Source organism: Microtus oregoni, unplaced genomic scaffold (assembly GCF_018167655.1).
Source record: "Microtus oregoni isolate MIOR12 unplaced genomic scaffold, Mior012 000110F_ref0000174, whole genome shotgun sequence".
Taxonomy (NCBI): Eukaryota; Metazoa; Chordata; class Mammalia; order Rodentia; family Cricetidae; genus Microtus; species Microtus oregoni.
Window position 1 is genome coordinate 2,356,471 of NW_024544728.1, and position 14,114 is coordinate 2,370,584.

The following is a 14,114-nucleotide window of genomic DNA, read 5'->3' on the forward strand; positions in this document are numbered from 1 at the left end:
TTTTCATTTTAAGCATCTGCAAGAATATGAACTTTACTTACAGAGAATTTCTAAAAATATTGCATTTTAACTTTACAGTGGATAAACCTCATTTATGACTTCTGATAAATTTCTGTTCATCTTCAGGATTACAGTGCTATGAATCATGGGATCAAAAAAAAAAAAAACGGGGGAACACTTACATGGGCTGTAAGTTTCTCCTGGGAAGCTTTTACTTCAGCCTGCAGCTTCTCAATGCACTGGAAAAGAGAATGGTTTAGCCAGATCCGGAAAGACAAATATCATATGTACTCATTCATAAGTGGCTTTTAGACATAAAGCAAAGAAAAACCTGCCTAGAATTCATAACCCCAGAGCCTAGAAAACAAAGAGGACCCTAAGAGAGATATACATGGATCCAATCTACCTGAGAGGTAGAAAAAGACAAGATCTCCTAAGTAAATTGGGAGCATGGGGATCATGGGAGAAGGTAGAAGGGGAGGGGAGGAAAGTAGGGGAGCAGAGAAAAACATATAGCTCAACAAAAACAATTTTAAAAAAGAGAGAAGGATTTAGAGAGCAATGTCTAACTCTTCCAAGTATCCCAGAGGCAAATGTGTGCCTGCTCTCAATCTACTGACTGACAGCATCCAGGTCTTAGCTGGGTGTTGAGACCATCTGTACTAAAGAGGTCATTTCTCTGTCTATGAGAAAGCCTGAGGGCAAAGCACAAATATGTTAACTGCCAGGAAATGGTCAGGAAAAACTGATAGCTTGAGGTGATGAGGTTAATGTTAGTGAGCTTGTGTGTGTGTGTGTGTGTGTGTGTGTGTGTGTGTCCAACACTTTATAAATTAAAAATATGTGTGCTGGATAGTTTTTTGTCAACTTGACACAAGCTGGAGTTATTTGGAAGGAGGGACCCTCTGCGAGAAAATGTCTCCCTAAGAATTAACTGTCGAACATTTTCTTAATTAATGATGGATGGAGGAAGGCCCAGTTGCATTCTGGGTAGTGTCATCCCTGAGTTGGCAGCTATGGGTTATAAAAGCAGGTTGAGAAAGGCTTGGGGAGCAAGCCAGTAAGCCAATACTCCTCCATGGCCTCTGTGTTGACTCCCGCCTCCAGAACCTTGCCCTGTTTGAGTTCCTGTCCTGACTTCCTTCAATAAAGAACAGCAATGCTGAAGTGTAAGCCAAATAAACTCTTTGCTCCCCAACTTGCTTTTGGTCATGGTGTTTATCACAGCAATAGTAACCCTAACTAAGACAATATGTCAAATTTTAAAATCTATTGTTAACTAAACAGAAATAAGTCCTTCATCAATTCCAACCCTGAAAACCAAGAAATATGTGTACAGTTGACACCATGTACAAAATAAGTAGACCATGCAGTTAACATTTCCCCAAAAGATACATTATTAAAAATTTTATGAAAATCTTCAAGTGTAACAAAAATTTTAATCTGTGAATGCTCATCAGGAAAAGAAGTTACCTTCACCAAATGTAAATGCTGTATTCACCCCCATAAACTCAAATGTGAGCTTAATTTTTTTTTGCAGTGTTAAGGATGGAACTCAGACCTGTGTACATGCCAAGCAAATCTCTACTGTTACCAGAGATTTTAGATTAAAGGCTTGAGCTCTGGAGCTCCCAATAAGCTAGGCCCAGGCCCCTATTCCAATAAAACAATTTAGAGAAATATTGGTAAAGAAAAGAGAAAGGAGATGTTTACTTAATATGACCTTATTGGGAAGAGGAACAAATATAGGGGCCCAGTGGCCCCCAAGTCCAATCTTTGGATCACCAACATGAAACTAGAAGGGAAGAACTCTGCACAGTTAAGCCATGGGTCAAGATGTGACCCAAACGGTGCTGGTCCATCATTTCCTCAGCTCTCAGCTGGCTCCGTCCTGCATGGTGGTCCTCCACTACATTGACTTGTTCATTTTAGAATGCAGCCTCACCCTTGCGGACAATTGCCCTCATCTGGGGTGGAGCTGCTTTTCCTCCCAGGGTTTGGTCTTCTGGAATCTTGGGTGACTCTAGGTTTAGACAATGTCTTATCTCCGTGTCTCCAGCCAAGAAACAGGCAGAGAATGAAGAAGGCAGGTGTCAGGTTCCCCCTATGCTTTTAGTTAGTCAACACTTTTAGTAAAAACTGCTTCTAAGTGTCTGTTTCATCACCACCGAGGGACAGGCCCAGCCCTGGGGACCTTCAACCCAGCCATGGCTTCCAGACTTGTCACATGCGGTCAAGTCACTCCCCAAACACGACCTTTCCTCCACGTACCTTGTCTTTCTCAAGCACCACGTTTTCATAGGACTCTCCTCCAGCACTCCGCTGGCTCACAGCCTGCAGTCTTGTCTCCAGCAAGGAAACTTTCTCAAGCAGCTGCAGTTTTGCTTCTTCGGAGGCTGTAAGCTAAAGACATGTTTTTGTAAGGACGCCGAGTTCGGTGGTACTGTAAAGGCTTCCTTTAAAAGGTCGATTTAGGAAGGAATTGTCTCCCACTGTCTGCTACACTTTCCTGTCGAGAGCTTCTGTGGCATTCTCTACACATGACAAATGAAAGAAGGGAATATTGGTGACTTCACCATGTCTAACATGGGTAAGAGAGCACAGGAACAATGCAAGGAGACATTTCTGTCTGTCGGGGTCTCAGCGCTCACCTCCGCTGTGTTCTGAGGTCCCATGGCTGGTACAACTGCTGCTGAAACCCAACATGTAGTCATGTATAATTCTTGAAACTTAACTCTTCGGAGTCTACAGCACGTCACAAAGTGTGCGGTTTCTCACTCACTTTAACACTTACCATAAGACTAACAGTGTTGGAGGCAGAAGGGAATGTTGGAAGTTAAGTGTTTCAAGTGAAATTCTGATTAAAGCCAGATCTATGCAAAAGCACAACCAAAATATCCCTTTGTGTTGGTTCAACTATTCGGATCCCTCTTGAAGGAGGGGGCTGTGATGACCCTAGTCCCTCGGCAGTCCCATGACTGCTTCTTCATTTCTCTCACAGAGCTCGTTGTGCTGTCTCTGAGCTCAGCAGCACTCCTGAGGGTCACCGGAAGGTTTGGAGAATTTTGTGTTCACTGCCACTCCCTGGTGATCTTCAAAGCATAGATTACCTCAGAGAATCTCTTTCACATTACCCTGGATGTTTCTGCAAAAGTTACTCTTTTTATTTTTGTCTTGAAAATCGGTATTTTTGGATAGTTCATGATATGAAGAGGGCCGTCTGAAAGCAAACAGTAGCACACCTTACACCACGCACTGGTCCCCCCAGTCTATCTACCCAATCACTCATTTAAGAAGTCTACTAGCTGTCACTCAACGCAGTCACCATGCCACGTGTTGGAGTCCCCTAGGTGTATACCCAGGACCAGAGGAAATGCACACCCCAATAACTGTTGGTGATACCTCTCCATTCGAAGTGTTTGGGGAGGCCCATTATATTTTTATGGCCACTAGCACAGTCGAGTCTTGGGCACATGGTGGCTTGTGAATGTTGTCGGGCTTCTCTGGACCCACTTCAGTCTTACTAGAGTAGAATAGGTCATCATGTGGACTCCGAGGCAAAGCCTTTAGGGCAAAATCTCAGCTCTGCTAAGTGATTTGGGCAACTTACTCTGCCTCTCTGGCCTTCATTTCCTTTTACACCAACAGTAGGGGAATATTACTTAATATGCAGGGTTTGAAAATTATGTGCATTTATAAAAGAGCAACACCCAGAAGGACATCTGCAAGTTATTAAGGACTGAGTATTTTTGTTCTCATTGTTCTTTTGCTTCTAATCACAGTAAGCATTCATTTGAGTTTTAAGAGCATTTTTATTATTCTTTGAGCATTTCTAACCCTGGATTTTGATCCTATTTATTTCCTTCCCATCTCCTCCTAGATCCATACCTATTTCTATGCCCTGTGCAATTTTGTGTCCTCATTCATTATTTATTAAAATATCCATCAAATCCAACTGGTGTGCTTATATACTTTTGGGGATATGGCCTTCCAAGGGAGCTTGCTGGACATACAATGGGCCACACCCTTAAGGACAACTAGCTCTCCCTCCCCAGAAGCTAGCTCCTTAGGTAGCGATGGGATTTCATGTCCCACCCCCAACATTCTGAGATTTCATCTGGCTTGAGCTTGGACACATTTTGTTCATGCAATCTTAGCTGTTGGGAGTTCATATGTGTAACTGCCTTATTGTAGCTAGAAAACATTGCTTCCCTGTGGTGCTCACTTGCCACTGGCCCTTAACATTCTTATTGTCCCTTCTTCTATAATGATCTGAGTTTTAGAAGGAAGGGTGTGAGTTTTAGCTCTCTCTCTCTCTCTCTAAATTGCATTTGGCTTGTTAATTTATCGTCATTATCAGAGAAAACCTTTATTTATGGAACTATTTTTCTCAGTTGGATGCATTTTATTTCCATATCCTTTCTGATCTGTAAAATATCTTGTTACTGCTTGATTGCTTTTCTTGTTAACCTATTTTCTATTTAGATACTTTAGCTTCATGATTATCTCTAGAACTAATTGTTCCCCCAGGGTTTAGGACCTGAACATATATACTCAGGACACATTCAGTCTTTAGCATTCCGCATGGAGTCGTCCTCAAATTCATGTTGTGCTTACCCACAAATACGTCTAATCTCAACAGCCCCCAAAGTCTTAGCTTACACAACCTCCAACTTCAAAGTCTAAAGTCAAATTTCATCAAACTATCCTCTAAATCACTTATCAGTAAGACAGTTCGCCTAGAGGTATTGTTATTTTCCAGCTGGGAAACCAAACAATTCATATGCTTCCAAACTATAGTGATCAAAGAGGCATAAGATGAGCATTCCCACCATTCTACAAAGGAGACATGAGGAAAGAAAGATGATTCTATGCGCCTATAAGGCTTGAGAAGTATTCTCTGATGTGATTTGGTTTTGTTTGTTAGCCAGTGCTTGATCCTTTATAGCCCTGTACAGTATGGGTCATACCCCCAGGACTCTGCTGACTAGAAGTTTCATCTCCAAGGGTCTGCTGCATAGGTGCCAGACTTTCAGAATTCTACCACATGAGTCTTGCTCTTAGGATTCTGCTGTCCTCGCTTGCACCTCCCTGGTTTCAGATGACCCCACCACCATAGCTTGTTTGGCTCATTGAGACTAAGGACAACCATTTGCATGTGCAGAACTGATCGTCTTCTGGAACCTAAGAAACCAGAGCCCCTCCCTTCATCTCATCCCATCTCCAACTCTTGTAGTGGAAACTCTTGGTGCTCCTCTTAAGGGTGCTGAGTAGGTCTGTGGCTCACACTCAGAACTATCTCCTTAAAAGACAGTTTTGTGATAATACCCTTGGCATTCTCTTCAATGTAAATAAGCTGAGAACTTTCTGTTATTTGCTTAGCAATTATATTTTTCAACTTGCTTATCTTCTTATCTGCTCCTTAAATATTTGGAACTCTTTTCAGCCAAATGTCCAGCTTCATCACTGACATGTCTTGTTTCTCACATCAGGCTGTGAACACATTCAGCCAGGATCATCTTTCCTTCAGTGTAAATACCGTGTCCGTCTTTTTTTCCTGTGACCTTGTAAGACTCCTTGTTGATATTCATAGGCTGTGTCTTCTCTGAGAAGATGGAGGCTTTCTCTTTGGCTCCCTGCCTTTCTTTCTCAGTTCTCATCAGATTACTGCTGGTAGTCATTTCACAGTAATGACCACACCCTCTCCAGTACAGGATCTAACTGAACCTTGTGTACACCAGGTAAGTGCTTGGTCCCTGATCTATGCCCTTCCAAATGTAATGTCCACTCAATAAGCATTTCCCTACAGATTTCCAAGCCTCTACCTACTACTGAGCTCCAAATCTTTTCTATGTTTTAGGTACCTACTATAACAGCATCCCATTGTTTTTCTTTAAACATTTTTAAGAGCAAGATCCATGGCTCAGCAATTAAAAGCACTGGCTGCACTTCCAGATGACTCGAGTTCAATTTTAGGCACTCCAATGGCAGCTCACAACTCTCCATAACTCCAGGGGACCTCACACATTCTTTTGCACTCTATGGGCACTACATCCATGCAGTGCACAAATATAGATAAAGGCAAAACTCCCATATATATAAAGCAAAAATAAATAAATCAAAAGCATTTTAAAATTTCCATTTATTTATTTTATGTCTGGATATGAGTGTAGGAGTAGGGTTTCTGTTGATGTAAAGAGACACTGTGAATAGGGCAACTCTTACAAAGGAAAACATTTAATGAGGTGACTTGCTCACAGTTCAGGGGTTCAGTCCATTATCATCATAGTGGGACATGGCAGCATGTATGAAGACATGATGCTAGAGAAGTAGCTGAAGTCCTATATCTTGCAGAAACAGGAAGATGTCTGAGACACTAACATGGTTTGAGCATATGTGAGATCTCAAAGCTGGCCTCCACAGTAACACTCTTCCTCTAACAAGACCACACCTACTTCAACAAAGTCACAGTTCCTAATAGTGCCAGTCCCGTTTATGGCCATTTTGTTTTCAAACAACCACAGTATGCACATACTAGCACACCTTACACTACGCACTGGTCCCCCCAGTCTATCTACCCAATCACTCATTTAAGAAGTCTACTAGCTGTCACTCAACGCAGTCACCATGCCACGTGTTGGAGTCCCCTAGGTGTATACCCAGGACCAGAGGAAATGCACACCCCAATAACTGTTGGTGATACCTCTCCATTCGAAGTGTTTGGAGAGGCCCAATATGCTTTTATGGCCACTAGCACAGTCGAGACCAGTAGAATTCCCTTCTCTCCCTCCACCATTTAAGTTCTAGAGAACAAACTTACAGTCATCAGGCTTGGTGGCACTTTTACCTATGGAGCTGTCAACCAGTTCCACTCTCTATTTCATGACACCAACTTCTGTCAGTCATTCTTTTAAATTGTGATAGCATATACTGTAAACTGAGTGTCTTAAGCATTTGTATGTCACTGTTGTGGAGTCTAAAATCAAGGTCCCAGTTTATTCAGTGGTAAAGACATTCTTCCTCTGCCATCTTTCTGCTAGAGACTCACATGGTGAGAGGAAAAGATTTCTTGTCTTTTCTCCCCTTATAGGAGTAGTAATGCCACTATGGGCATTCCAATGACATCATCTAAACTTAATTGCATCCCAAAGGCCATACCCCACAAATACTACAAAATAGAGTTTCAGGATTTTACATATGGATTCTATGGGTAAAGGGCCTACATTATATGATAATTGTATGTAATGGGGCATTAGGATTATCTGACAGGAGAAGAGAGAGAGAGAGAGAGAGAGAGAGAGAGAGAGAGAGAGAGAGAGATTTCTAGTGTCCTATGGGATGCTATCAGGTGGACTAACTAAATTTTCCTATTTTGGGGAAAAAATGAACATATATAAGAGAATAACAAACTATAAGAGAGAATCAAATGTTTCACTAGAAAATTTCAACGCAGACAGAAATAAAGCACAAAAAAGTCATAAAATACATAAACAGCAGTGCTGTGGGACAATGATCTTGTACTCTGTTGATGTGGGATTCCCCTCTGCATGCTGTGAATACCATTGGTTACTAAAGAAACTGGCTTGGCCTGATAGGGTAGAACAGAGCTAGGAGGGTAAAACTAAACTGAATGCTGGGAGAAGAAGGGCAGAGTCAGAGAGGAAGCCATGTAGTCTGACTGGAGAAAGACACCAGAACTTTACCCAGTAAGCCACAGCCTCGTGGTAATACATAGATTAATAGAGATGGGTTAATTTAAGATATAAGTTAGCCAGAAATATGCTTAAGCTATTGGTCATACAGTATTGCAAATAATATGGTTTCTGTGGCATTATTTTGGGCCTGAGCAGCCTGAAAGGAACAAGTATCCTCCTACAACACCTGTAAAGATTTGTTTCTTGTATTTTAATAAAATGCTGATTGGTCAGTAGCCAGGTAGAAAGTAGGGGTGGGAGAACAGGCAGGAAGTAGAGGTGGGGAGACGAAAACAGGAAAATTCTTGGAAGAGGAAAGTTGTTGTCTGCGGTAGTCACCCAGCCACAGAGGAAACAAGATGAGAACGCCTCATTGATAAAGGTACCAAGCCAGATGGCTAACATAGGCAAGAATAATGGGTTAAATTTAGATGTAAGAGTTGGCCAATAAGAATCTAGAGCTAATGGGCCAAGCAGCGATTTAAGTAATATAGTTTCTGAGTGACTATTTCGGGTCTGGGAAGCCAGGAAACAAACAAGTGGCTCTCCTATGTAGCCCTGCCAGAGACAGATGCCAGATGGAACTTTATCTGGTAAGCCATGGCCACGTGCTGATACACAGATTAATAGAAATAAGTTTAATTAAGATATATGAGTTAGCCAGAAATATGCTTAAACTATTGGTCAAATAGTATTATAAATAATATGGTTTATGTGTGATTATTTAAACAAGTGGCTTCCTACAACACAACTAGGTAACTGAAATGCATATTTCATTACTCATTATAGAGATATTTTATTTATATTTTAATAAGTAAAGCTTGCCTAAAGATCAGAAGGGCAAAGCTAAGCCACTAGAGGTCAGGCAGTGGGGCCACACACCTTTAATTCCAGGATTTGGGAGCCAGATGGATCTCTGTGAGTTCAAGCTTACTCTGGGCTACACAAGATCAATGTTGAAACAAATCCAGGTGGTGGTGGCTCACACCTTTAATCCTAGTACTAGACGGAATAAAAATGGGAGGAGAGAAAGGCTTGGTCTGCTTGGTCTGCTTAGTCTGCAGTTGCCCAGCCTTGGTAAAGGTATATTTCTCTAGTGGTCTGGCTGCTTTGTTTTTCTTAACCTAAAATCTGTCTCTGGCTTTTTATTATTCATGCTACAACTCATAACCCTGTAAGTATAAATGTATTCAACCTTCCAATTAAAAGAAAAAGACTAAAAAGAGATGTGATCAAACAGTATGCTGCCTACAGCAGACTGACTTGATACAAGCAAAAAGTGAAAGAAACGGTATTGTCTGCAAACAATAGCTAAGGTAGCTTGAGTGAGTACATTAATACCAAATAAAACAGATGAGAAGGCACAGCTTACTACTATGAGTCTGTGAGATATGTTGGTGAGTAAAAGTACCCACTGCCAAGCATTAGGACATGAGTTCTAACCCCAGAGCCCACCTATAGGAAGGAGAAAACTGACTTCCACAAGTTTTCCTCTGACTTAAGCAAACTGTGGCACACACACATACATGCACACCAAATAAATGTCATTAGATGTTTTACATAGTATCAGTTTAACTTATTATTATTACAAACAAAGAAAGTCATTGGATGTTAATTAACAAAAGTATCATTTCATCAAGAAGATTAGAACATTATAAATGAACCAACCAGGGGTACAGAAACGTGTGAAGCAACCACAGCAGTATTTAAGAGCGAAATTGTGGTTTGGCAAGGTTAGTGAAAAGGCAAACCATACAATTAAAACAATGAGAAATACACAACTGAAATAAGAAATTTTTAAAAACTCAATTTATAGTAGAATACTGAAAATGCTACCTAGTAATAAATTTAACCAAGGTGGTAAAAGACTGGTACATTGAAATTACAAAATGCTACTGAAAGAAGTTAAAGAAGATCTAAGAACATGGAAAGACGGCAATGTTCATAGATTAAAAAATTTAATATTGTTAAGGTGCCAGCTCCCTTTATAGATTAAATGTAACCACTATTAAAATTACAAAATTTATTTCAGAATGAACAAGTCAATTGTTTAATTCTTATGGGTACCAAGGAACTCAAGATATTCAAAATTATCTCACAGAAGAACAACGTTGTGGGACTCATAACTCCCGATTTCAGAGCTTACACAAATCTGCAATAAGGAACACAGTGTCGGATTGCAACAAGGACAGACATATGAACAGATGAAACAGAGTTAAACCCAACAATCTAAGAGATTTTTATCCAGTATGTCAAGAAGAATTATTAGGAAGAGTCCCTTAAACAAATGGTTAGGACAACTAGGTAATCTCATGCAAATATCTAATGTTGGACCCCTGACCACAATCTACCCAGAAATCAACTCAAAATGAATCAACTGCTAAATAAGCAAGGGTACATAATTATTTGACGATAATGTACCAATTAGTGTTTAAGATCTCAGACTTAGCAGCTAATACTAAATGCATGTCTTGGGCTTTCTCCTGCCATGGTAAACACACTGTGATCAAAACAACTCAGAAAAAACATGGCAGGAACTCAAGGCAGGAACCTAGAGGTAGGAATTCCAGGCAGGAGCTAATGCAGAGACTATGGAGGAAAATAGATTACTGGCTTACTCCCCATGGCTTACTCAGTCTTCTTTCTTATAGAACCCAAGACCATCAGCCCAGGGGAGACACTGCGCACAGCAAGATAGGTCTTCCCACATCAATCATTAATCCAAAAATGCCTCACAGGCTTACCTACAGACCAGTCGAAAACAGTTCTTTAATTGAGGTTACCTCTTCCTGCAAGACTCTTACCTGTGTAAAGTTGACCAAAAATAATCAGTGCAGTGAACCATTTCTCAAAAAAATATCAGAACTCTCCTCAACAACTCTAAAAAGCATGCAAGCATGGAGTGTGTGTGTGTGTGTGTGTCTGTGTGTGTCTGTGTGTGTCTTTGTGTGTGTTGAGCCCTGAATATAAATTAGTCAACCATGGTTGTTTTATCAAGCAAAGTTATCTTTTAGAATTGATGAAAACACAAAGTCATGTCAATAGAAGCACAAACGAAGGCAGTTCCTGACCACCAAGCCTACGCAGCAGTAACCAGAAGCTACTTAAAAGAATGCTGTACAGAGGAAGGGGCAGTGCTAATCCCATGGATCCAGGGAAGGAGAGGAATAGGTGGACAAAGAGAGCATGGTGCAGTTACTCTGCCTCTCAATAAATGTTCCTCGCTCACCCTGAAAAACAAGGGAAGGACAGATAGGACTCCATCAAGTCCAACAAACCCCCATTAATAGAAAAGAAATAAGGAACAAACAATAATCTAATAAGGAAGCAAGCAAACACTGCAGTAATCAACAAGCATCTCTCAATAATAAATGTAAATGGCCTGAAGTCACCAGGAAAAATAAGCAGATTGGCGACTAGATTTAAAAAAAAAAAAAAAAAAACTAAATCCAACTATCTGTTGTCTCCAAGAAACAGATCTCACTGATCCGGAAACTCAGTGGCTGAGAGCCGAAGGATGGAAAGCAATCTTCGGGTGAGTAGTAGCTGAAAACCAGTTTGCATGGCTATTCCGACATCTGATAAAACAATCTCAAACCAAAACGAGTCACAAGAGATTAAGAAGGACCACTCTACGATAAGGAGGTGAACAGTTCACCGAGAAGTTATCACAGCTGCAAGGCATATGCAGCAAATTTCAAATCTCACTTTCATAAGCAAACACTGATGGACGCAAGATGTCAGGGTGGTCCTGGTATCCAGTGACAGAGGATTTCAATAGGCTGCTCTCATTTCCAAATCAGTCATCAAAACTAAGACCAACCAAGAGACCTCGAGCTACATTGTACCGGCGGACATAAAGACAGTGTTTCACCCAGCACAAATGGAACAGGCATTCTTCCCAGCACCCTCTGGAACTTTCTCTATAGTAGACCGTATTCTATGCTGCAAACCACAAATTGTAAAATTCTATGACCAAATACAAAGGATCAAAATAATCCTTTGCTTCTCATAGCCTTTTCCCTGTTTATCTTTTGACCCAAAGCCCAACCAGCATCAGGCAGAACACACGTGTAAAGAAGCTTGGCTTTAGCCGGGCGATGGTGGCGCACGCCTTTAATCCCAGCACTCGGGAGGCAGAGGTAGGCGGATCTCTGTGAGTTCGAGACCAGCCTGGTCTAGAGAGCTAGTGCCAGGACAGGCTCCAAAGCCACAGAGAAACCCTGTCTCGAAAAAAACAAAAACACAACTATCACACAGAAGGGGGCAAGGCAGAGGTGAGCGGTACTCACACTCTTGGGTGAAAACTCTTGTCTGACTGAGATAACTACCTCCGGTGCTTCCTGCCTCTGGCCTCGCTGTGAAGTGAGACGACAGCCAGGCTTGTTACATTGTTAACCTGGTTTTTGCTTTGTGAAAATCATCCATAATGAATCCACAGAAGAGGTAGTCTTCCTACCTCCAAAGGCCATATTTTCACTCGGCTTTAATTTTATCATCTCTTCCCATCACAAAGCTTTTGCTCCTGCTGTTTTTTGCTCTGAAACAACCAAATCCACTCTCCATCTTCTGCGTTATCCTCTCTAGAAGATTCTGTTCAGCATATGAAATTATAATAATTCCCACAAATAAACAATCTCATTGAACGCTCCCTTCAATTATTCCATTTCTTGTCCACTCAAACTTCTTGAAACAAGCTTCATTCATATTGTCCTTACATCACATTCCCTTTCTCAAGAGACACCGAACTGATTTATACTACTGGAGTGTCAGGTGTCAACTACAAACTCAATAGGAACTAATGTATCTTCTTTCTTTCTGTTTATACGTCATAGAGCGGGGCCTGTGCTGGCCTCATCGTTTCCCAGTGGAAACAAGCTGTCTTTACACAGCAGGGATGCTACCCATAGACTCAGTAGCAACACTATTCATGTTCCAGGAAAAAATTGAAAAAGGCATCTTTTGGCATCTCCTTGGCATCTTAAGTCATCTTTTCTCTACTCGATTAGTCTTTATGGTCAAGAAGATGTGCTGTCATCATGAATTGCACCCAAGTCAGGTGTTCTAAGGTTGTTTCTTCTAAGCCATGAACACCGTGATTCATAGTCATAGACTATGAATGAGACTGGAGTCAGAAAGTGGCAGAGGCACAATCTTAACTTTATGCCCACATGCACACCTACACACTCCCTTCCCTCCTTTTCTACTGCTGGGATGAGACGCCATGATTAAGGCCACTCATAGAAGAGAGTTTAATGGGGTTTACAGTTCTAGAGTTCAGTCCATGAGAATCATGTCAGGGATTATGGCAGCAGGCAGGCATGGTGCTGAAATAGTTAACTGAGAGCTGATAGCCTGATCCACAAGCAGGAGGCCATTCAGAGAGAGACCCTGTGAATGGTGTGGGTTTTTGAAAACTAAAAGTGACATACCTCCTCCTACACAAGACCACACCTCCCAATCATTTCTAAGCAGTTCATTTAGTTGTTGATCAAGTATTCAAACATATTAGCCCTTAGAATCCATTCTTATTCAAACATACACACAGGTTTGCATATATATACATATATATATATATATGTATATATGTGTGTGTGTCTGTCTGTGCATATGTGTGCACGCATATTGCCCAAGATGTTCCCACGTAATATGATGCATATTACAAAATGCACCCACCCTCCCCCAAAGGAGGCAGGACAAAATCATACCAACTTACTTCAAGCTTCACAATCAAATCTCCAAGCTACTTTCAATCCCCATGGAATCATAGTCACATGAGAATCCTCAAGATATGGCATTTCAAAACCAATTGCAAAATGTAGCATTCCTAATGTGCCCAATATACAGAAGAAGATAGGGCACCCTGAGCAAGGGTAAAGAATCTGTAGTGGTCACCAGCCATTGCAATCGCTGCATTCTACCCCTGGTATGTGAAAAGGCTTCACATGTACTATCCTGGCAGTGCAATGAGTGGAGGTGGAAAAACTACTTGGCTCTGCCCTAATTGACCACTGGAAACTCCCCCTTCTCCTCTTCCTTATGGCATATCCAAGAAAAGAACTGGGGGATTCCATCAAAAAAGTGATGCACTAAGTTCCAGCCTCAGCCGTACCACTGATTTCCCTAGACTGCTTTATCTGCAACAGAGACTCAAAGCAAAGTGGCTTTAATATTAGCTGGCTCCTTTCACCAGGAAGTAGAGGCACTCCTGGACACAGAGTCGTACATTAGATTTTCAGAGATTTCTCCCTCTGCTGTCATTGGCTCTCCGGAACTTCTTTTACTCTCCTCTCCTTCCCCTCCCTCTCTCTCGCCCTCCCTTCTTCCTTGCTTACAGACATACATATCACTATGGAAAATTTTTTTCAGTCCTTGGTAAGAGAGCAACCAACCACCTCAATTCCACGTCTCTTTCAGCCT

At 41.4% G+C, this 14,114-nt stretch overlaps 1 protein-coding gene across 1 annotated transcript in view; it reads right to left on the bottom strand.

Annotated features, from left to right (window-relative positions):
- The window catches only part of LOC121443637 (coiled-coil domain-containing protein 192-like), a 199,569-nt gene that overhangs the window by 139,417 nt on the left and 46,038 nt on the right, over positions 1-14,114 (bottom strand). The window contains 2 exon segments of the mRNA XM_041645462.1: positions 183-239; positions 2,272-2,403. Of these exon segments, the coding sequence (XP_041501396.1) occupies positions 183-239; positions 2,272-2,403 (189 nt within the window).